At 39.9% G+C, this 25,706-nt stretch overlaps 1 protein-coding gene across 4 annotated transcripts in view; it reads right to left on the bottom strand.

Annotated features, from left to right (window-relative positions):
* LOC138214910 (ras/Rap GTPase-activating protein SynGAP-like) overlaps positions 1 to 19,247 on the bottom strand; it is a 43,364-nt gene extending 24,117 nt beyond the window's left edge. Inside the window, exons 1-5 of one of the 4 annotated variants that reach the window (XM_069176760.1) lie at positions 18,260 to 19,247; positions 17,988 to 18,108; positions 13,644 to 13,747; positions 4,975 to 5,063; positions 4,678 to 4,799 (exon numbers count right to left, since the gene is read on the bottom strand). In XM_069176760.1, the coding sequence (XP_069032861.1) occupies positions 4,678 to 4,799; positions 4,975 to 5,063; positions 13,644 to 13,743 (311 nt within the window). In that variant the 5' untranslated portion in view covers positions 13,744 to 13,747; positions 17,988 to 18,108; positions 18,260 to 19,247. Of the gene's footprint in view, positions 1 to 4,677; positions 4,800 to 4,974; positions 5,064 to 13,643; positions 13,748 to 17,987 lie in introns of all 4 variants that reach the window. The other 3 variants (XM_069176762.1, XM_069176761.1, XM_069176763.1) reach the window with 3 other exon arrangements.
* Positions 19,248 to 25,706: the final 6,459 nt, after the last annotated feature.

The following is a 25,706-nucleotide window of genomic DNA, read 5'->3' as shown; positions in this document are numbered from 1 at the left end:
CTGTACTTGAGGCTAAGTAAGGTCAGCATGTCACAAGAAAAAAATGTGCCAAGGAAAACTATTTTGTTGCTCAGAGTAGTGGAAAAAGGAGGAAAACTAAATTAAACATATTATTGGCACCATCTCAGCCAGTGAGTGTCTGCCCTTTAGGTTCAGCTGTAGCTTTTCAAGCGAAGGTGAAGTTAATAGAGATTGAATGTGAACCAGGGAATTGATTTTCTGGCAGACAGAGATATGAGATACGGAGGGCAAAGTTCCCGCTCTATAGCAAAACATAAAATTATTAAACTATCAGTTTGGAAAATATGATTCTTCTCTATTTTGTCAAGTGTTAGATGCTAATCAGAAGTGATTTGCCTAGCTTAACATTAGGAGTGGAATCAGCAGTAAGGGCATACAAATATATTTCACAAAATGTCACAACTATTCCTGAAATGTTGTGAATCTACCTTCGGAAAAGATTAAATTGAAAATGTGAAGTCAGCGAGATGTAACTGGTTAAATATAAATAATACAAATAAGGAGCCACAACCAACTGCTGTTTAACTATTAGTTTGGATACTTGAAACTGAGGGGAAAGCTTCTCTGTCCAAAGCAGTGGTGGAAAGTAACTAAGTACATATACTCAAGCTCTGCACTCAAGTGCAATTTAAAGGTACTCTTACTTTATTTGTTTATTTTAAATTTGATGCTACTTTATACTTCCACTTCACTATATTTCAAAGAATCTTTTTTTACTTTCGACTCTACTACATTTGTGACGATGAGTTATTTTTCAGAAGATTGGGCACAATGGATAAATTAACAAGCTTTTAAAATACAACATATTGTTAAAGATTAAAACCATGGTTTACAACATTTTGGGCTTTTGATGTGACATTTCAGATGATTATGAGTTGTTAACAGCTCCACCAAACACAGATTTTTTTTTTTCCCTCTAAACTTACCACATGTTAAAAGGAGCCAATATCTCACCAAAAATGAAAGATTAGAGAAAAAGTACAAAAGCGGAAAACAGATTTATGTATCAGAACTTTGTTTATTCTTCTTTCTTCTCCCACTAATCATCTGACAACCCCTCAGATTTATCTGCTGTTCCTATATATAAAACTGGATATAAATTAGTATTTAAATATACAAGTAGTTGCGGTATTGGTGCTTATACTTGAGTACAGGATATGAGTACTTCTTCCATCACTGGTCTAAAGTAACCCCCCCTCCAAACCCTCCCGAACAGATATTCTAAAGCTCACACATTAACAATTTATTCCAAATTTTGTTCGTTTAATCAACACAAAAAAACAAAAACAAATTGATAATAGGACGAGTTTAAGTTTGAGGTAGAGGTCATCATAGGCAGCTTGAAGTTAACTGCATGAAGCTACTGTAACTGTTTCTGCCTATCTCCAGCTTGTATGCCAAGCACAGCTAATCCACTGCTGGTTCAGCCTTCATACCATTCAGACCTGAGAATAGTATCAATATCTAACTCTCAGTTAGAAAGTGAACAGGAGAATGCAATGCTTTGTGACACTATCTTTAAAGAATAATGATTTGAGAATGTGGAGTACGTATTGCATCAAATAGCTGGAGCTGCATCACCGGCTTTAAACATGGGAGAGAAAATGAGGGGACTGTGGGGTGATAGAAACGAGAAAAAAGCAGTAGCTTTGAAGAAACACCTGATAATTATGCAGGAAATGGGGTGCCCTGATTTAAGGTCAGATTTAATGTTGATCAGAGGTGCAGTGAATCGTCTAGTTTGAGGAGCTGACTGTGTCATCGCAGAAAGCAGCACTTGACAAATGCTTTGGTAAACCAACTTGGCAGCAGAGGAAGAGCAGCTGCGCTGGAAAGCTAGGGTGTGAAGTTGGATGCCGTGGGTTTAAAGCAAAGTCAACTTAACATTACTGTGAATTAAGCGTGTGGGCAGAACTGGAAGCAGGCTGTGAAGGCAGCTGTCTGAGGCAGCGGTGCACGGCTGCGGTTGGAGGAGAAAGCTAGCTGACTGAGGCAGAATCAGTTTAACCCCAACACCATTAAGCCTTCCCCCACCACCGCCGTCAGTCAGTGCTGCCTCCACTGAACCCCTTGGGTTAATATATAATTCCTTTTGACATTTGAATTGGGCTTCTGCATTGAAGCTCACCCTGCATTTCAGAACAAAGGATTTTTACATCCTCCGCTAAACGTCCTTATCTCTGAGCATCGGACATCCACACCTGCCCTAAAAATGTCTATTATGCATCTCCGCTGGCGAGAGAAAAATGTGTACTGTCAGCATTACATTTTTACTTCCTCCCTCTCTACATCTTTGTATTTCCCATATGTGCATCGTGACTGGATTGTGTGAGGACTGCATAAAATTTTGATCACAATGCAAGCAAGATTCCACCGGGACGTGACCTCACTTCAAAATACAAAACAATGAAAAGCTGTCATGAGAGCTTCTGGAGCTGCAAGTTATTGCTTCCTGACGTGATCGGAAGGTAGAAATCACACAGATGTGACAAGTGGAAGAACAATCTAGCGATTCCTCTGCAATTGAAATTAATATCCTCGACCAACACTGCACTAGCTTTAACAAGTCTTCCTATTTTTGCAATATTCAGAATGGCTAAACAGATTTATTTAAAAAGAAAAAAATGTAAGCCCAGTTGGATGTTTGTCAGGTCAAAATGTTTAAAAAGGGTTACTTCATTCATATAACAACAGGCTGAGCTACAACCTCCTGAGGGCGATAATCATCTGAAATAATTCACATAAATGAAAACTTGATAAAAAATACATGACTCCAGAGAGGAAAAGAGCTTATTTAAATAAATGTGCATATAATTATTCTCCTACTGTTTAATCTATTTTGTAGACATAAAATGAACCAACCTTTTTCATGTAGTGATAATTCATTCTCCACATTCAATAGAATTTAATGAGTCTAATCTTTTTCATTTATTTTCTGTTTGTTTGTAAGTTCTGACAGCACCATATGAAGGCAAAAACCTGAAAACGTGAAACATGGCTAAATTTTATGTTGTGTAAACAAAGTGGTCTGCAGCACGAGCCAACGCCACTTCATACTATGTAAAACAGCCAGGTTAGCTGCCAAGTTAGCAAGTTAGTTAAATGAGTGATATGAAACAAGGCATCACTAAAGACGATGCCCTTCAATCAGCCAGGCTTTGCTTCCATTAAAGTGGTTGATAAGGAACGGTCAGAGTGAAGGATGTCATGTGAGCTCCTCAGATTCCCCCTAAATCTGTGTGACCTTTTTCTAAACAGGCAGCTGCTGGTTTTGCTCTTAAAAAAAAAAGCAGTGTGTTGGATTTAGTGGCATCTATTGGTGAGGTTGCATATTGAAACCAACTGAATATCCCATTGCCTCACTCTCCTCTTGCAAGCGTGTAAGAAGATCTACGGAGGCCACGAAACTTGAGAAAGATGCAAAAGACTTTCTACAATTTTTAGTTTCCGGTGGTTACACACTAATGAAAAAATAATTATTAATAATGTATTCTATTTGTGCCAACAGATCTGCCTAATCCCTACACACAGCCTTTAAGACAACTCCTTTAAAGACACTAAGATTAGGTGTCATGACTGAGACACTTATGACGTGCGCATTAGTAATATCCATCTTAATTTTTCCACCATTTGCTCACATTTTGGCTTCATACCACACCAAGTGAGGCTTTAACAGCAAAACCTCAGACTGTAGTGAAATGACGGTTCAGCTTGTCAGTCAGCTTGCCCGGTAGTAAGAGGCAGCCTTGAAGCAGGGTAGTGACGTTATCAATGTTCTACTAATGGCTCAAAGAGAAATGCAGCCTTCAGCAGCAAAGGTGAGAGGTTTTCATCCAGAAGCACTTGTGGCATAAAGTAGTCACAGACAACCCACCAAAATAACACACAGTGCACAAAAGCAGGTTGTCAGCCATCCAGGCAAGAACAGATTTGGTTGTTGATGGTTGAGTAGTGCCCAAAGCTCAACTCTGCTCCCAATTTAAGTGTATAAATAGATTTATTTAAGTTACATGTACTGCATCCATCACCTTTATGACGACTGGGGGGCAGTTCATGAAGGGGGTGACCTCATGGTTCACAAAGTTTCCAATTCAACTCCAGCAGGGGATGTTTGCTAAATGTCATACTCATATCTCTCTCTCACAATGTTTCCTGTGAGGCGCTACACCGCCAGCTGGCTATAAGGCTAAATGCCAAAAGAAAAAGATATTAAAAAATGTTCAGGGCCTTGACTTCTTCCTACGTGCACATCGTGTATTCTCCCAGGGTTTTTACAGATTTCTTCTGGGTATTTTACCTTCCTCCCACATTCTAATCCATGTTGTGATCATGGTATTTTTTTGTCATGACTGCATGATCTCACACAATGTCACAACACAAACTGTAACATAAGAGCACTGAAATTGCCTCATGTCTATAGATTATAGATTCCCATATCAAAATTCTCTATCACATTGAAACCCAGGCCTCCCCAGCCTTTTAACAACATGAATACACGATGAATTGTGCTCACCAAAACATTTTTGTAATAAATTAGAAATTTGGAAGGGTGTTTTCCTTGTTGTCACCGAGACAGCTGCCTATTGATAATCATTTACAATTAAATGCAACGAACAAAATATTGACCAGGAAATATATGAATCCATCAATATTTACCTTTCTTGGTCAGCACTCCGAAACCGGGGCAAAATCATCTGTCTGAAGCTGCTGGTCCGGTCTAGTTTGGGCTGACTTTTTGCCCTCTTGATGGAACCCTTCAACCTTCGATTTAGAAAACTCTGAACATAACAAACAAACAAACACAAAATTGCAGTTCATATGGGCAGCGCAGTTCTAGGAGCATTGCATTGACTTTGTCGATTAGCAGTTGACAGCGGGGCTGAGAAAAATATTTTCTATGTAAACAGAAAGCTTACATCATCCACCGTGTCTGCCACGCATGACTTTACTCACCGGCTGCCTGAAGGGCTGTGGGGTCGCATTGGGAGGGGTCTCCATGCTTGACTGTCTTACAGAGGCAAAACTTGCCCTGCGAGATTGGTCTGAGGAAATGGTAACAAAAGTAAGCAACAAGGAAAAAGTGATAAATTAATGACAAACACATACATTTAAATTTATTATAGTTGGAAGTTTTAACTGCATCATTAGGATCTTAAATACCAAATGGAGACATTAGGGTTTTGTACAAGTGTGAACTGTGCAAAATGGCAACAGAATTTGGCTTATATCTGCTGAGTTATCGCCATTCAAATTTATCGTGTAGCTGTAAGGCTAAATATTGAAATATTGCTTGAGTCAATTTAGTAGTAATTTCACATTACATTCAAGAATTGTGACAACAGACGTCAAATTGAAATTTGGCTGCTATGAGATTATTTCATTATTATTTCATTATACTATGTGACGTTTATGTCTGTAAGGATCTTAAGACATCCTAAGACATCTTTTCTCATCTCAATTATATCTCATCCAGACAGAAATATCAAATAAATGATTTGGCCTAAACAAATTTAATCTGTAAAAATGCAATTACAAAGTGTTCTGACCTTTTTGTGGCATTTTTAAACAACATGATGTCATGAACAGAATTATATAAATGTTCCAACTGGTCAGTAATTTGATTCTGTAATAGCAAAAATAAATTAATTGTTTGAGGTTAGCACTAAATTATCACTTAAAAATATGATCTTAAAGAGTTAATAACACATTTAATTTTCCTTAAATTAAACACAACATCTCATTACATTTTGACATGTTATTACTCATCCTACTCATTGCTTGTGTTATTTCCTTGCAGTTGCTGCTTCGGTCAAGGGAACGGCATCAGAAAACATGACAGGGCACACACTTTCACAAGATACCAGCACAGTGAAGCTTAAGCTGAAGAACAACATGAACAGGAACATACAGTTACAGCCCCCTTCGCTTCCCCCCCAAAAAAAGACACAAAGAACACTGCACAAGTCAGAAAGAAACATTTATGTTGTCGACAAAAACAGCTATTTATCATCAGCTGCCACCGGAAAACTTTTTTGTATCCAAGGCCAGTGGAAAATGACGCAAAAACCTGAGAACTATATTGGAAGGAAGACTCACAATGTAATGAGTCATCTTGAAACCTGTGGTCTAGTCTGACTTTAGACTAGTGCAAACTCTTAAACAGGGTGATGGATCTATAAAAGTATGAGCAACTATCTTTAGGGAATCGCATTTGATGCTTTCTCTACACTTACTGTGTTTACCAAGAAAGATGAAGTCAATGCGCAGGAGCGTGAGCATCCTCCGGTGTGAATACTGTTCAATAACCCTCTCCATACAAATAACAGAAAAGTAAGAAAGCTTTAATTAACCACAAAATGAAGGAATATACTTTATGTACTCCTGTCACCAAATTTAAAGGAAGATTTTATGTTTAGGTTATGCGTTTTCTTGCAGTTACTCTTGCAGATATAACTTTGATATCTGTCAGTTAGATATAAAGCAACGACCGGCAGCAAGTTAGCGTTAGTTTAGCTCGAAGACTGGAAACAGGGAAACTGCGACCCTGACTCAGTCCAAAAGGGAACCAATGTCAGTCCGCAGCTATTAAGTAGTCTGGCACATAACCCGAGGTAAAACCACTACTTGCCGTTTTTTTCACTTGAACGTTTTGCGGATTGAACAAACAAAGATATACTTTGTTAATCCGTGAGCTTTAAAGGTGCATGAAGGCAGATTATTGTTCGCTTTGGACAGAGCCAGTTCCGCCTGTTTCCATTGAGCCAAGCTAAAGCTAACCAGCTCCTGGCTGTTGCTTTATGTTTAATTACCAGATGTGCATGGTAAGATATCTACAAGAAATCAAATGGTCATATTTCCCAGATTGTCAAACTACCGCGAAAAGAGGCTGCTTCTGGAAGCTTTACTTGCTGTACGGACATTGTGGAACACAAAGTTTACTTATTCCCTCCTCATACCTGTGAGAATGAGGTTTTCCTCCAGAAAGACTATCCTATTTCCAGCTACACACAGTTCAGCCTTTGTAATAAAACATCAATACGAGAGGGAAAGAACCATGTCAGAAGGTACATTGTGGTCCTTACTAAGATGTTCTTTAAACTCAGGTTAAGCAATAAAGTCACATTCTGTTCTATATTTATGCCTTTTTTTTTTTTTTAAGCTGGTTGTGCAAACAGCAATAACCTCCAAACGTGTGATCTCTCCGAGCTCATTGAACGTGCAATAAAATCCCACTGATCTATCCATAGGTTGGTTTTCTGAAAAGCTAAAAATGTGATCTTGTTTTATGATGATATTTGCTCTGCTCCGTTCTATTTCTGCCAGTAATTTATCTGTTGGGGCAATTTTTTTATTTATTTTTTTTTTTTTTAGAAATCACCCATTACCCTGCGGAGCTGTTTTTCCCTTTGCAACAGAGAATCAATGATTTCCTCGTACCAAAAGCCTGTAAATAGGCTACTCTCCAGGTTCTATTCTGAATCCCAGATAATTGTTTGGTATCCATGGAAACAACTCCAAGGGCTTCTACTTGAACTGTGGAAGATATTGGCACACGACCGCACAATAAAAATGATGAGAAAAAAACACGAAGTAACATGCTGCACAGCTCTGCGTTTCTGCTGACAGACATGCGAGTGATCAGCTGCCCACGAGGGGGAATCTTCCTCAACTGGAGGAAATATTTCGGTCCCTTTTGTGTTTCATGTGGGGCTGAATTGTAACACTCACACTTCTCAAAGGCAGAGCTAAAGCAAATTGATCATATGGCCCCCCCGAATGAGGAATATTTAGCGTATTTCCACCTGCCACTAAAGCGGTCACCTGCAACATGCGGTGATCTAAGTAAACGTGACACATTCGAACACATGGATGTGTTCACATGGGCTATTCTGAATGTAAATTGCTGTCAGGACGGAGCGTGTGGGCGGCAACAGCCTCTAGCTAACTGTGATACAGAGGGAGAGAAAGACAGAAAGAGGAAGACTGTGAGTGGGTGTTGGAGAAACATACTCAACCTTTAGCACATATACATATATATATCTATGCCTTTTTAAGACATATTTGGAAACTTTGTTAAAAAAAAAAACCTGAATAACATCATTACCCTTTTCACAGGATGCTTATTTTCTGTTAAAGTCAAATCAAAAGATGCAGTGTAAAGATGTGCCATCTCTCAAACAAAGTGATCACAACATAAGCAGCCTTATCAATACAAACCAGAAAGTCGAATTTTAATAACCGTGAACTCTCACTGCAGATATTTTCCACATAATGTGCCAACGTTAACTCTCCACTGAGCCGAAAGCACACAATCATCAAACAATTATTACCATACCGTTAATCCACTGGATCGCTTTCTGCATCTACAGCGACCTTATTAGGCTGACTGGTATCCAACATGATGAGACTGATCTGCATTAAAGACATTTTCTTCGGCAATGCCATGAAACAATTCAGTGTTTCTGATACCAGTTAAATTAATTCAGTACAGCAGCGCAAGCACACTAATCCCAGGTCTAATGGTACCATACATAATAGGACAACACTTTCAAAATGTTGGTTAACAAGCTGCACTTAGCTGCAGCGGTGCTAAATGCTAACACCAGCGTGCCCTCGCAGTGCGAACCCATTGTTTAGTGAGGCTCATGAGTTTTGCAGGTACTTGGTCACCAGTATTGGCCTGATGATAGCACTCAGATGAAAAGTCACTGGTCTGCTAAAGTAATTACAATTCATCCTGACTGGAACATGAATGTCTGCAGCAAATTTCAGGGCAACAACTCCCATCGATGTTTCTCTCAGAACCACAAATGTCAAATGCAGAAACGAGAGAAAGTCAGAGGATCACCAAAGTGAACCACAGGAATTATCATCTGTGGACCACGCAGTGTTGAAGGAAGTACTCATGTCCTTTACTCCAGTAGTACTAATTGTGAAAATTGTGCATTGAAAACGTTACTATTACATAGCAATATGTTGTTATTATTATTGTTGTATTATCCTTCAAATTTAAGTATCAAAAATAAAAGTACACCATGCAGTAAATGCTCCCTGTCAATGTTTTATTGCTATACGTCATATTTTTTGATAATTACTGTTGCATTAATGTACATTTTACTGCTGTAGATATTCTATGTTGGGCTAATTAATCTACTTTACATATTGTTGGGTAGTTTAATCTAATACAATAAAACCATCATGTTTGTAGCGTCACTGTCCAGTAAGAAACCACAAATCACTGAAACAGCAACAAGCTCAGAAACTGACAGTCCTGTAGATTTAAGACATTTTCCAATTAATCCAAGAGGATTTTTAAATAGTTTATATATTGGCAAATTTTCGAAGCCCATCAAGGAGCATTTATTCCTTCATCTTAACAGGAAATTAACAATCAAAATGTCCAAATTTGAATTTGTACTTAAATACAGTACTTGAGGCAATGTATTTAGTTACATTTCACCACTGGCACCACAAATGTACATAGCAATCCCTGTAATAGTTGTTGAGATACTTCGATCTCAAAGCAGCAGATCAGCTTGACAACTGACAACAAACTGTCACTCATTCATAGAGTCATGCCGCTAGCATGACTTGTGTGCTGAACAGGTATGAGATTGCTATTCTGTATGAGCAGATAACCAGAGATGAGGTACTCAATCAATATCAAGAGAGAAAACTTGAATCTTTAACTATATTAATACCTTCAGTATTGCCTGTTCACTGGCTTGGAGTTGCTTTTTTTTTTTTTTGTATCAGAAAGCAAGTCCCAAGATGCAATGTGAACAGGTTTTCACACATAATATAAAAGCTGTTAACAGTCCCTCAGTTTCATTTGTTCAGAATGTTATTTTGGAGCATGTGTCCTCTGAGATGCAACTATGACTCAAAAAAATAAAACTGTGGCCCAAATTCCCACAGACAATACTCCTGGAATAATATATAGGTTTCAAGGTGGTTCAGCTGAATATAAACACAATGCAGAAAATACACTGTGCATTGTGGTATTTAAAAAAGTAAAATCAAATCACTACATTTAAATGATGACTTACTTTTTGTTATGAACATTAAAGAATTAACATATGTACCAGCTGAGTTTAGAATTATGCCACTATGGATGTTTTTTTCTAATATCACTCTGCATCTCAATCACATATTTATAATGAGAAATAAAAGCATCTGTGAGCATTTTCACTCAGGATGAAAAACTAAACGATGAGTGTTGTTTCACAATCGTCATATTCAGATTGTTTTATGCTGTTTCAGTGTTATGAGTGTGACAAAATCATGTGTTTACATTTTTCAATTTGTTGCATTGAGGGTGGCAGCTGACCGTCCTGAGAAAAACATTTGGTTTTGTTGTGACAAACCATAATGTTTATAGTGGTTTGACTTGGAGCGACAGTGTTTCCAGTAACCAATCACACACATAGTATCTAGTTACGTCTGGTCTGGAGCATCTGACAACGCAGAGCCTCTAGTGACTCACAAACAGGCCGGCTGGGGCAGATGTCGCATTCATGTCATATGGAAGACTCCGTAATTGCCATATTCCAACTAGTAAATACTGTTCACGTCAACAACCAACCGGTAATTAGGGCATGGGAATTTGCACTCTTTCCGACAGCTTCAAATGCCCATAATGTACGTCAACATGTGAAGGTAGCCGAACTAAACATGCTATTTGTATCACATACACGACTTTTCTCAACTTCAAATTTGCGCTTTAGAGAACTGTGGCTGAACATTACCCAAAATTTCATCAAATGAATACATGTTTATTACATTTGGTCAAACGACTGAGAAAAACATGGAAAAACTGCTGACAGTTCAGGGTTTTTTTTGCCAGTTCATGACTGTATTGCATCTCATTCATGACATGTGCACATTTACTGTAAAATGTTTTAGACTCTTGGTTCTGTTCACTTGTTTAATCTTAAATGTTCATATATTTGAAAGCATTCCAAGTGCATCAAAATATTGGGTTGACTGTGTTGTCACAGGGTTTAAAAAAACAACAACTATCCTCTCATTTTAGACATATTTAATTCTTCAGTTATATATCATGTTTTGTTTATATCGATAATAATTGCTTTCAATGCCGCTTTACCCTCCACCTGATTCCATCTCTTAAAGTGTAATTTTATATTCAATCATTTTTAAAAAAAAAAATTCCTGTCTCCTCACTTTATTTGTGACATTTGGGTATAGAAAATAGCTTGTACTTTTGTTTTATGTTTGTCAATTTGAATGCTCATAGAGTACAAGGTATACAAGGTTATTAAACATCTTTTCTTGCCGTTCCTTTTGCTGTTGTGACACTTCATATTGTGATGTATCACTGTGTAACTGAAAGAAGCTGCACCTCAGAGAATGTGTTCTTTCATGATGTCACCGTCACACCAAATTTACAAAGATTAATCTATTAAAGTAAATGTGAATTTGCTGTTGGTGTTTAAAGAATAACTTTACATTAAAGCTTTTCTGAGTTAGTTAACATCTACATTTACTTTATTATCAAATGTAAAAATCTAAAATAGTGCTAACATGGATAGACATCCCAAGAGGCAAGTGAGAAACTATATTTTCAATTGCGTGAATTGACTGTTCAAGCAGATGCTTAAATCTAAATGCTTGTAGAAGATCGACAGTCAAAGAGTCAAAAGTAATTCATCTACAATCATGAATTCAATCAGCGTCACAACTGTTAAAAAACCACAGACAGTGTGACTGTGTGTAGAAAGTTAAGGCCATTCATTAACAGCGAGCTGTCCAAACAATCAGCCTGCATGACTGACAGGAGCGAAACCTCACTGCATCCACTTCATGGCTCTTTGACAGGCCGGCAGCATCGCCCCGGGAGGTTTGACATGGTTTAAGTGTGAGCGGTGATTTACAAAACACAGAATGACACTGGAGAAGCCGAGTGCACAGAGACATACACTGTTGGCATTTACAGAATCCAATTTTTTTTATGGAAAATGTTCAGGTCATGCACAGCCTGGTGCTTTTCAATGCAAAGTGGAAAAAAACATTAGGGCTGTTAAATGCAATTAAAAACCCTTTCGACTGAAGACCAAAACATAGAGGAGTTAGCACTTTCAAACTAGCTCCATTATATGAGCCCAACCTGCCAGTACAAAGTTAATAATGCTTTAAATACTACAGGTTAAAAACTTGTTGGGCTTACGCCTAATAAAGTTGTGCCAAAAAATGACAAGTGGCAACTCTGAGTGTGTGCAGAGCCACTCCGGTGTTATGTTTAGAAACAGGACTGTAAAGAAGTAAATGTAAAATGCACATAAGAGATAGAGCTGTAGGATTTAAAAGAAGAGGTGGGTGGAGGGGTTGAGGAAGCAAGGGCAGCGTGGGCGCCAGGGAGCCACGGGAAAGAACCTGCGATCGGCTTGAAAAACGGACAGATATTTTTGGACGAACGGGAGGCGAAGCGCACAAAGAAAGTGACTTCCCACATTCTGCAATGCAACAGCTGTTTCTAAAGACCAAGACAATATAGAAACGCCGTGTGAGCTGTGGAAGGCGTAAGAACAGTAACCTCAGCAATCTGAAGTTGCTCTCCATCACGTGTGTTTTCCAGCGTTCCTGCTCACTTCTGCCTGTCCCTCTGCCTGCGTGTGTGTGTGTGCGTGTGTGTGTGTGTGTGTGTGTGTGTGTGTGTGTGTGTGTGTGTGTACTAACCAAGGGGAGTGTGGCCTAGTTACCATAGGAACATGTTGGCAGCTTGTGCACTGCTCTGTCAAAATACCTTCATTTTTACTAATGTATTTAGAAGCATTACTGCTCTGCTTGCAAGTGAGCAGACCCGAATTAAAAAGCTGAGAATGACATTCTAGAGATCAAGCAGCAATATGAAACTCTTAACACCGACTGTACTGAGATGCTTCTGAATTATCTCACCACATCACAGCTCAAAATAAAGTTAACTCCTCACAATATAAACAGCCTCTTGTATGTTTCTTCCGCCAACACTCCTAAACATTACTATGCAAGTCTTAATGTTTGAAAAAACAACAACAACTGCTTTACGCACTGCGCTAACTAACAGAAATTATTTCGCTTCCTTATCCCTGGAGGGAGCAGAAATGTCTGCTTTCATCTGGGGAAGTGAAGAGAGCATAGTAAGGAGGAAGACTTGGAGAGTATTAAAGCCGGTATAAAAGGCGAATGGTGCTATCAAACCTCGAGGATGTCAAAATAAAACTCTGGAAGAGTGACAAAGCAGGGCTCAGAGGGTGAGTGATGCTCCAGTGGAGGATTGAGTGGTAAAAAAAAAATCCTCAATATACTGAGGTACTTTTGTTAAGCTTGGTAGTGCTGGAAAGGACTGGAAAGCCATGGCAGACGGAAAAAAAAAAAAAAAATCAGTGGCACAGCTGAGGCAGGAGTGAATATTAAACCTTTCATTAACCATTGGCAACAGTGGTGTCGATGGGTTTCAGAGAAAACAGCAGACTAAAGGGGACATACAAAAACATATATAACAGAGAAAAGTCTTTTTAGACCACGACAGACTGGAGAAAAAAACGGAGCAATGACAGTTCGCAAAGCTGACAGTGAAGAAAAAAAGAGACGACTTTGACTGGTTCTCGGCTAAACTGACTCACTTGGGGTTAAAACTCCAGGTCCAGCACAGCAAACCTCCGCTTGACCCACCAACCCAAACTGACTCTGATGCGGCAGCCACGTCTTTGAAGATGTGTCCATGCAGCTATATGGCACAGACACAAGTAAAGGGTTTTGTTTTTTAGTTTGTGACATTGATGGACGAACAGTCACAACAAGGCAATGACAAAAAAGTCCTTACAGAAAAAGGAAAATATAAACATGTTATGAAAATGACAAATAAAAGAGAGTAATTTTACAATATGACTAAAAAATAAAAACAAAACTGTGTAATTTTGGTTCACATTGTACAAATCAAACAAAGGGGAATATAATTTCAAGCTACAATTTCTGTTTGGAGAAGGAAAACAAGCTTGAAATATGTGTTATTGTGCAGCAGGTGGAATTCATGGTTTTAAGTGTCTGGAGATACATTTAAAATAGCAGTAAGCTGCCATCAGAAACTAGCCTGTCAGTAAAACAAGTGCTTACCTGCGTGACTCGAATGTAATTATAAAGGAAGAGAGGTGCTATCTGGCCCTCCTGCAGAGCACATGAACACACTCACAAACCTGTTGATGTCATGAAATAAATCCGTTTTTTATGCTGTAAAACAAGAGCAGGGGGTTCCTCTACATCCAGTTCATCGTAGGTGACCTTCATACAGCTGAAGCTAAATGTCACAATGCTGCTCAACCACAAGCTGCTTCTATGATTAATAGATAAGCATTCCTACAGAGACATCCCTGTTTAAAGATCCCCTCCTGGCATGTTTGAAGATGTATGTGATTTTTCCATAAAAAGGTTCAGTTACTTGGTTCTAAATTATTTAAATGATGTCTATGTTTCCAGCCTCATTGTAAAATTCAGGATCAAAGAATATGCTCATATGTTTAGCTTCAAAAGTTGAACTTCTAGATAAAAGATGTCTCGTATATCTATGACATTCTCCATGCATATAAAGTGCAGCCTTCAAATGTCCACTTCACTCCCTCTGTAGTGGCCTGTTGGAGCAGGATTGACCTTCAGACTAAATCCTACTCACAGCTACAAACCTTAAAAGTCTGATTTTATTTGAGCCCAGATAAATGTTCTACTTTCAGCTGATGAATTTAAACAGTGAAGATCAAACACACAAGAGAAGAAAATGTGAGTGGAAGGGACTTGAACTCCCTTGTTTTCTATCTCCTACTCTTTGACAAAATATTTTGTTACAGCTATCCAAAGCAGGACATGCTGGACAAAGTATGTTGCAAAGATTTGAGATATTTTCTTATTTTCTTTTATGATTATGGGGACCATAGACATATTATGAAACAAGGAGCCCTTGGAGCCAAAAGTAAAAGGGTCCCCATTCCCCTAACAAAGGAGCAAGACACCCAAACTGAAAGAGATGCAAACCAACCAAACCCTGCAGTTTTTTGTGTCTCCAAATATGTATTTTATAGATGTTTTGCATTATTTTTCATTTCTTTATGGTCATATTTTGGTCATTTTGCATCTCTTTGTGGTCATTTTGTGGCCCAATTTTGGTTGTTGTGTGTCTGCTCTTTTTGTGTCACTTTTTTGTTTCACTTTGGTAGTTTTGGATCAATTTGTGGTCATTTGCATTTGGTGTTTGTTGTTTTATGTCTCTTTGTGCTTATTTTGCTTATCTTCGTGTTGTTTTTGTCTATCATACTGGACATTTCTTTGAGGTTGTTTGCATTGCACTGGTTTTGTTGCCGTTTCGTTTCCGTCTCTTTAATTCTTTTATTTGTCTCTTTCTGGTCATTTAATGCCTCTTCATTTTAATGTTGGTCATTATGTCTTTTCTGCATCTTGTTTGGTTGTTTTGTTTGTTTCCTTCTGGGATACAAATGATTATATTTTTGGGATAAGACCAGCCCCCCCCCCCCCCTCTAACTCCATGGCCCCGTGGGCTTCTGTCCAGTAAACCCATGATGGGGAAATGCCAGCAATTAACTGGGACTGTCCTGATATCGGCCATTTCCACAGTAAGTGTTAGTCACAGCTGTATGAGATGCTAACTACTGCAGTTAAGCTGTCAACAGAAATGTGAGGTGGCTCACTTTAGCGGCCATGTAGGGACAGATCTAGAAGAGGAGGATATAAGGAGTGGTTTTAAGGTCAGTTTTGCAGGAGAAAACATAAGTATTGGGAGGCAGTAGGTTTTCAGTCGGTGTTAATTAAGAAGAGAGGCAAAGGATGGAGAAGAACTACCAGAAGGGTAAAAATATTTTCTGTTGGTTTGCTCCAAAAATTTGAATGGGAAGGAATTTCAGGGCCTGAGGCAAAAGGAAACAATTTAAGAAATTGCAGGACAGGAGCTTGTTGGTAGAAGTCCCTACTAATATTTTTAAGAGAACATTCAACCAGACTGACAAAGCCTTTCTGTCCTTGGCAGCAAATAAAAGCCCCCTCTGTGGGTTGCACTGAAGATGGCTGAAGAACAGCAGAATTATGACAGAAACTTGGTGTTGGAGTAGAATCAGCTCTTTGCCGGCTGTCAGGCTCCCGGCTGACAACTGTGATAGAATGGCAAGGAGTCCAGATTCTCAACAGTTCATGAGGAATTGAGAAAGATTTATAGACATCCACGATTCATCTATATAAGCTAAACTAACAGAATAATTCCATGCAGAGATGCACGAGATAGTCATATCGTACATAGGTAGCAATATAATCTGGAGGAGGATAAGGAAATCCAACGAGGGGCAGGCAATGAGTCAGAGTGAGCTGGACTTATCTTGTTCCATCAAGTGTGCAGCTTCAGACATTTCATAAACTGAAGTGCTTCCCTGTCCACTGCATTATGTTTTTGGTTAAGATGGGGAACGGTATGCAGGAGCCCACAGCGTGCAATATCCCTGCAATATAATGCACCATGAAGATGGTGGCCATACAGAGTGTCCAAACCTCATCTATATCTGCTGAGACGGAGGAATATTGTCACGGTGATAAATAAATCAAATCAGACATGCGTAGTTTGTCTACTCTTATCCATTCCTCCAAAACACAAAGACAGACCCGACGTCCAGTGAAAGTATTTTAGCCTAAGAGCAGATATTCACTAGCACCAATTCTGTTTGTGTAAACTGCCAAAACACTTGTGATCAGAGTGAACTGATTACCTGACAGAGGAAAAATAACACAGCAAAATCCCATTTTATCATCTATTTTGTTCTGACTGAAGTGAATGAAAAAAAATCAGCTCTTTAATGTCCCGCTGTGGACAGCCTAGCACCCAGGGCCCCCTCCTATAGTCTGTGCAGGTGTTTCAATGTGCAGCACCCAGCAATGGCTAATTAGCAAATGACTGGTATCGCTGAAATCTCTGCAAAATGATAAGAAAGACTCACTGGCTGCCAATCAACCAGCTCCTTGCACTGACTTCACTGGAAGAGTGCAGCAGCTTTGTGGAGGCATTCGTTTGAAAATTCTCTTGAATATGAATTAAATTAAGGAATAATATTCTTCTCAGTGTAGGGCACCAACTGTTTTATGTTATATGCTGTGACTTATGTAATTTGATATCCAATATTATGTGTACAAAATGCACCTCAGGGACAACACTTGAATGAACAATGACAATTTGTGGCCTGGGACATGTTCTTTGCGTCACTGACACTATGAAAACAATCAGCAGGTATTTTATGCAAAATTACAGTTGTAATAAAGCAGGCAATATTTAAGGATTCATATCCTGCAAACAACGTGGGGTAAACTGAGAAGTTCATATGTGGAAACTCTTATCGAACAGCCATCCTGCCAAAACTAGAGGAGGGGGCGGCCTCTGGTTGCAGCCAGCAAATCCTGTCAGTGCTTCATTTTGGTTTTGTGCCAAATCACCTCAGCTGTCTAGATATTTCGAGGGAGAATATCTCCATAATGACCTGATACAACTATTCCTAAAGAAAATAACATCTTACCAAGAATACCTATGAACATTTGAATAAAATGTCTTCTCTTTTTATCTGTGTGCTGATGTCTCACTTTGGCTGACTCTATCACCGTCATCAGAGGTCATGCAGCCTGCAATGCATCACCTTAAAACAAGTTCAGCATGACACACAAGCTGGACACCTGCCCTCTGTGTGCAGCTCTGGTGAGTTTCACCCGGTGTTAACAGCTGGTACAGACTCCTGCCTCCTGCCTGTGCTGTAGGACAGACATTCAGGCTGTAAGGTGGATCAGTATCTTTAACACCTCAACTGATGAGCGTGCCCAGACCAGCTGTCCCCAACACTGGGTTAATACTTCACTGAGAGGCGAATAGAAATAGATACAGAGATCTAGAACATTGCAAGTGTCAGTCACTTTCCCTCTGCCCACACAACACTTACCCAAAAAAACAGGACTTCCTGGAGAAGAAATCCTGACAGCTTAGTTACATCTGTGGATGCAGACTGAATCCGGTGGGTGTCCAGGGCACTTGGGAAGGGGCTGAGGTTCCAGGTTTACTTGCTTTTTGGGACAAAGGTAGAATCAGTTTGTGCAGACCTGAGAGAAGGTTTCCAAATACAAGGCCAGTGCTGTCCTCTTTGAGAGATATTTGTATTTTATTCATGAGGCCAATTCGTTGTGTTCAGCGTGGGCAGCTCCTCTTGTTTCTCACCTAGCCTATGCAGCAATGTGTCCATACATGCCTTTGTCAAGCGTGAAGGCTTCTGAGGAAAACGTGAAGCTGGCTGTCACCGGGATCCCTCCAGCTCAGTCCATCACTGAAGCCAAAGCTTGCCTGTCAGCAGCGGCTCTGTTGTGCGGCTCAGCAGCTCTCCTCTGCTTCTCCTTCCTCTCTTCTTCCTCTGCTCCCTGTCCTCCAACTCTATTGCAATCCAGGAACTGTGATGTGATCCCAATGCAGCTTCCTCGGTAATAAAGAGAATCACTTCTGGGGACGATTTTTGTCATCTTAATTGTTTGTTCTGGGCGCATGTGACTTCAAACAGCCCCTGCGTCGCGTTTTAATCTGGGAATAATATGAACTCCTGTTAGCGCATTTGGTCAAACGATCCACAGAGCCAATTAGTCACTTATATTTACATCTAAAACACTCCACAGAGATGAAGGACACCACACGGATTCCGTATGGTTACAACTGCAGTACGCTGCACGTTAATTATGTCGATTACTGATATTAAAATGATTATTAAGGTGATGGCTGTGGGGCTATGCCAACTCTGAGCAGCGAGCAACCCCACTGCACGTTGCGCGCACTAAAACCACCAAAGCATCAAAATGAATATCCCGGGGTGTTCAGAGGCGATATCCCAAAGATGTGCAGCAGCATTGGAACAAAATCTGATTGATGCATCTTTTTTTTTTTTTGACGTGCTCCTTGTGTCTCGCTCGGGTGATTTAATCTTGGAAAGCGTCTGTAGTTCACCCTGCGTGGCATAACGATGTCCCCATAATCCAGAAATTCGTAACAAGAAGGTGAATCCGGTGCCAAATTGACGCGGTGTCCTTTGCGCTCTCTCGCAGTCCGTCACACCTAATTTTGATTTAACAGCAGTGCAAGAAAAAGGTGCTCGGTAAACGGAGAAGTCTCTCCCCTGAGGGCGGAGATAGTGCGTAAGATAGACATAAACAGAAACCAACGCCTCCAAAAGCAGCAGAGTCCGCCCTGCGCTGTACCATCTCTGGAGTTTGTAACACCCGAAAATAAAACGACACGATGACGGCCGGCCGCCCACTGAGCCGAATAATTACGTTGGAAATGAGCTTGGGGAGCAACAAAGTTCGTTTAAGTACTTTTTGATTATGTTGAGGGGGAAGATGTCTCACAGAGACTCTTATGTTAAAGTAGAGATGCTGCGCTTAACTTCGCTTTTGTAGAATTTCCATATCATTATTTTTAGCTGTGGGGAAAGTGATGATGCTTCTAATTTTGGGAGATCATCAAACCACATTGATAATATTTCATGTAACATTTCAATATCCCAAATCAGCACCTTCAGTAGCTCAAAGGTGGAGTCGCCAAGAAAACATGTTATTCTGACATCCGGTACTACAGATTTCTGATACACCCCCGGAGCCCCTTAAAAGTCCCAGTTTAATTGTGCAGGAATTGCATTGTGGTAATTTAATTTCAGTTTTGTAGTATGGAAATATGCACTAAGCACACTGAAATATAAAGAAACTGAAGGTACCTCAGGCCTCAGTACCCAGTCTTTGGAAACAAAGACCTTTCAGTCCATACTATGCTTATAGTTTATATTTCCAAAATAATCTGTTGTGTTTCCTAACAGCAGGTTAATCTGGGATAGATCTGATTTAGATGGAGGAAAGGAGTCTTTTCAAATCCACACAACATATTAAAGAATAAATTCAGATTTTCACATGTTTTTCCTAAAACATTTATAGGCCTGCTGAAAGAGTTATGTAATAATCATGTTTTGTCAATCCAGATTGCATGGAGTAATCCACTCCCGGTGCAAAATTAAATGCAAGCAGAGATTCAGAAGGAAAACGTGTGCGTTTAAAACAGCGCAGGAGAAGCTGCCGGAGGGGGCATTTCCTTTAAAGCGTGCAACCTTAAAGATGTCAGTTTGTTTCTGTCTTTGGAGGCATCTATGGCAATAAGCGGTAATTGCAGCTTTTGGACTTCCCTTCCCAGAGATCCAAAATGTGTTGCCTTTGTAAAGTCAGTCAGTTGGCAGTTGAAGAGCGAGTTAAAGAACAAGCTGTTACGTTAGCTCTGCCAACCCCAAGCACTGCTGGGTGATCGAAAATGATCCTGTGGTAAACAGTAGAAATACAGAGTTCACGTTACAAGACCATCCACCAGAAATGCACAGTTTTATGATTGCTCAACCTTGCCAAATGATATTGCCCGAACTGGCACTGCTCAATCTGAATTGAGTTTGGGTCACCAATATGCATCAAGGCCCATAAACACCGGATCTTATGTTTCCCATGATGCATCTCCACTCAATAACATCTTTCCTTAGACTCCCCCTCTCCCCCGTGTGTCCGAGTCTTTTAAACACCACGTCAGTTTGCAAATGCAGAGTTTTTGCTACCAAAAAGCAGAAATTGACATCACTATGACATCATTAACGCTGTTTTTCCAAACTTTGGAGAACTCCATAAAGAGCCACATGAAAAATTAAACAAGGCTGAAAGGCTGAGTACCTTCACATGATAAGTAAAATGATCTTCACGAGTGAAATCAGTGGAGCATCCGTTTAAGCTTAGCTACAGCTAAATATGTGCATTCAACGGTCTGTGGAAGCCAAATAAAATTTGGTATTTTCCCATTTTTGTGTGAAATTCCCTTTATGTGTTGAGACACTGGTTCCTTGCGGAGCTGCAGTAGGGGCGTGGTAAGGAAAATCAGCAATTTATAACTAAAAGAGTGCTAAAAAGCCTATTTGCGCAGGGCGAGAGCTGTAAATTTGGTCCCTCATTTCTTACACCGATTCACAGCCAATAACGCCGTCATTGTTCTTGTAGGCCTGGAAATATTCAGACAGACTTGGAAAGATGTGACCCTGTCCTCGAGGTGCCCTGAGAGGCCTTTTTTGTTGTTCATAGAAACCCAACAGCTAAAACGGGAGAAATCAACGACTGTGTGTGACTCATTTGGGTTTTTAATAGTATGTAATTGGTTTTAATTAAATTCATTCAAAAAAAAAAAAAAATTCCAGATCCAACAAAACTCTTCATATAGGTCCAGACGTGTGGAGGCAGCAGCAATTGTTCTACTTCAAAAGGAGTTTTATTTTGATATCTGCTATGTTACATAAATATGTATTGCTAATTGGTAAATCTTGAATGTGTCATAGATCATTTCGTGGGTATATATAAAGACCGTGTTACGTAAATCCCTGAAAAACAATTTATAACCTGGTTTTTTTCTTCCTCTTGACATCACAACCATGAGGCTGGTGGTAATTTGAGGGTTTAGAAAAAATAATGATAACCTTTTTCTGAAATGGTAATAATCCTCTGAATGGATTAATGGCTTGATCTGTTAAAAATACACCAACCAAGAAGATGAACCGCTGCTGTTTTTTTTTTTTTGTATCGTCCTTTTATCTGTCAGGTATAAAATGGAGTTAATTGAGGTTTTATAGTAAGGGTTTTCTTGGTATTTAAAGTGTAATCCAGCTGCACTGAACATGAGGAAGGACAAGTACAGGAAGCAGGAGAGGGTTTGATAAAACTGTAGCAAGAGACACAAGCATCACTGATGCTGAATGTCAAAGTCTACCTCGGGACAGTGGACATGCAGTCTTCAAAATTATACCAAAAACATAAACTGGAAATGACACATCCTTACTCCTTCACTCTCAACCCTCACTCAATCACTCTCATGCACACATACACACATCTCCATGGAAACTGATAAAAGAATAGCTGGTCGGCAAAAAGATGGAGACAGCATAACATTTCGAAGAACTTGAGCGGTCAGCAAGAAACCAATTTCTGGACTAAAGAAACACGCAGAAGGATCTCTGGGGTCAAATAGCAAAAAAAAAATGGGTGTCAGTCATTTGACGAGAATGATAAATTATCCTAGCTTGCGCAGAAGAAACTAAAATTCAGAATATGATTGTCATGGAAACCTGAATCCACAAACCAAAGAATAATTATTGATCGAAACCCAATTTAACTCGATTTTTTTTTTTTTTTTTTTTTTTGGTGTAATTTCGGGCTCTACGTTTGATTTGAGCGCGGCTCTGAACTGAGACCTGCTCGCTGCAACGACGCAGATCGAGCAGAACAAGAACTCGGGCAGGAAGGATTTGAGCAAATATGAAGGAATGAAAGTTACGCGGATGTTGCAGATAGCAGAACAGAGAGGGTGGGCAACAGAAGAGGGGAGAGGACAAGGGAAGGAGTACAGCACAGAGTACAGCACGGCACACCACCTACACTCGTCTCCATGGCAACTACCACACTAGAGCGAGTGATATTGCAGTTCCCTCTCTTCCTATTCTGAAAACTGTTCAATTGGTACCATATGCACTGTGCAGTATGTGGGAGACAAAGCTTTCCCTATTCTGTGGTTGCAGATGATATGAGGAATGCTTAGAAGCATTAACGTGTAATGCAACCAAAACACTACAGGCTAAATATTTGAACAAGCATATATTACATTCGTCTATCCGCCCGAGACTTTGGCTTAGCCTGACACTGAATTCATCATCACCGCTTTAAGGGATAACTTGTTATTTTTGAATTAATGTGTCGGTTTTTCTTCTTTCTTTTTTTTTTTTTTCTTCACAAAAGAAAGTGGCACAGTGAGTGGGCAGCAGTTGCTTTCAAAGAACGAGTCTTGAGGTTGATAGAACTGAAAAGGCAGAATAAAATAATGGTCTTTTTTTTTTTAATGTGGTTCCTGCTGCTGGTGTGAATGTTAAGTGACACCATAACAACATCATTTAGTGCAACATGTACTTTGAAATCTACCCTCGGAAAGTGAAGATGTTATCGCGCTGAATACAATTAGGCTTCGGGTGTTACTGTGAGAGATTGTCTCGGCGATGTGGAGATGACGGTGCACAAAGCCTGTGTACATTGTGTGCTATATGATGACTCGGGTTTAACTGTAAAACAACCAGGGAAATGAGTTGAGACGCTGAGTCTTTGCTACACCCACTAACGCTTTTTTATAGCCATCTTTTCAGGAGCCTTTCATCCTATTCTGGACTCATTTTGTTTTCTCTAAGCGGCTTGTTTTAACTGCCGGAGCAGCACGGTGTGCTGCGGTTAGCAGAACTAATACTTGTTCATCCCGCTACCAAAAAAAAAATAATGAAATCAATTTGTGTTGGGTCACATCAGTCTGGGGGGATTTTCTTTGTCGAGTTTTCAATGTGAAACTGTCAGGCAGTCTGTTATGATTAACACAAAGTACAATCAGTCTGTCAACTCTGCTATGACAAATACAGAGCATGTCAGGTTGGTGGTTGGACCAGGAAAACTTGCAGATGGCTGCTCTCACTTTGCACGCAGTATTGTTTGAATGACCCGGTTTGTTATGGTGACGTTTTGAAATGAGACATTTTGGTCTCATTTGTAAATTTAAATCAATATTCCATCAAAGTTCATGTTGATGCCAGTAACGTTTAAGAAATGAATTTTTCACATATTCCTTTTCGTAGATCAGTATCTTAATAAATGCATGTTTGTTAACACTGGTATCAAGTGAAATTTCAAAAGATCCCTATTCACACAAGTGTAAACCATTAACACGTCCAACAAAACCCTGAGCAATCAGAAAGATGAGGTCCTCAGACCTGCTGGGTCACAAGTCCATAATTCATAAGCTGCTCTTCCACAGCATGCTGCAGCTCAAATCTACTTGACTCTACTCACCTGTTTTTGGTTTTCCATTGAGCAAAACATTGTGGATAGTACCCGGCGCCGTTTAAATTCCGAGCCAATCCTAAAAGGTGACGTGAAAACGCAGCGGGCCGCTGATTGGTCAGGGAGCCGTCACTTCAATCATGTGTGCCGACATTCCTCTTTAGCGGCTGTTGAAAGGATCCGGTTAGGGTGAGTGTCATATTGAAGATGATGTCATGGTAGCTGTACGTAGCTTCACTATGACGACCGGCTACACTGAGGGGCTACTATCTGCGTTGAAAAACAAAATCTAGAAAAGTACCTGGAATACAAAAGCAAGTCGACCGGAGCCATACCACGCAGTGGGAAAAACAGCAGTACTTTAACTAAACGCAATATGTATGATGTGCTCATGTCTGTACTATTGTATGCTGGTAAGACTCTTTATAATCTAGAAATCAACATACTCCTTTTATACCAACAGGAAATAGTGAAAAACCTGAACTGCAAAAAAATCATACTGCAACGTTGGGATGTCACGGCCAAATGGACTTGAAGAGACAGACAAATGTTTTCCCAACAATGTAATGTTTCAACATCCATCTCAACAGGTGTAATTTTTCAAGCTGAAAACAGCTCCTCTATTTCCTTTGAGGACTGCATTGTGGGAAAGTAGAAGTGGGAGTATACCTTTCCGATGTGAACACACTCCATGCTCCAAACCTGCCCAGATTTAGAGTGCAAATTTGTCACACATCTTATGTTTGCCTGTTCATCTTGGCAACCGAGCTCCCACTTTGAGTTATAAAAAGAAACCATTTTCTATCAGGTTTCATCCATCCACACAACAGACATGTGACGCGAGTACAGTAAAGATGAGGGACAGAAACTGCAGATAAGGCTCAGGCATCGAACGCCTGGTTACTCATATCACCGAACACAGACTGTCTAACGAGATACTCTGCTCAACATCACCAGGGCATTACAGGAAACGCGGGAGAAAATCTGCTTGAAAGAAACATAAGCATTTTGGCATCAAAGTCCAATAGGAATTTTGGGAGCTTTCCTGCAAAGGTAAAATGCATGCCTAAACCATCTGCCGAGGACTAGACTGATCTGAAAGAAGACTGTGGAATTTGTACCCGAAACCCCAAAGGAGAGCTTCACCAGTCGTCCTCATCGATCATGTTCCCGGCTGAAGCATAAATGTCAAAACAGCAATAACAGCTGAAAAACAAGCTCGCATTTTCTAATAATAGACATGTGAAATGTACTTAGTGTTTTTACCCTTGACTATTTTAGGCATCGGAATCTGGTGACTAAACATTATTTTCATTCCCCAGTGGGCTTTTATGAGGCTGAGGCGGGTGGGGATGGGCAAAAACCACAGGACGCTGTGCAGGGGAGTGATTCTTGTTCAGTGTGCGAGGGGGTCAAAGGTGCCGCACTAGTCAAGCTCTCAGCCGTGTTCAGGGTGGATTGTGTTCCGAGAGAATAAATATAGAAAACCTAATTTAAGGTGCTAACGGGGTTATGTATGGTGGTATTGCTCTCAGACTGAGGCTCAAACAATGTTCTGCTGTTACTCATGAACAGCAACAGATTCATCAGCAGCTCAAACATATTCAAAACTTGTAAATGGATCACGCTCTCTGCCGAGCGAGCCAGTCAGCAGACACTGGAAATTCACACTGAGCCTTCACATAAAAGAATAAAAACATAAAATGTGTAAGAGAAAGAGTTTTTGCCGTCAATAACAAACA

This window comes from Embiotoca jacksoni, unplaced genomic scaffold (genome assembly GCF_022577435.1).
Source record: "Embiotoca jacksoni isolate LCO1_2020_lvr unplaced genomic scaffold, fEmbJac1.0.p SCAF_7, whole genome shotgun sequence".
Taxonomy (NCBI): domain Eukaryota; kingdom Metazoa; phylum Chordata; class Actinopteri; family Embiotocidae; genus Embiotoca; species Embiotoca jacksoni.
Note: the sequence above shows the minus strand (reverse complement) of the source record. Positions and strands in the feature narration are given on the sequence as shown.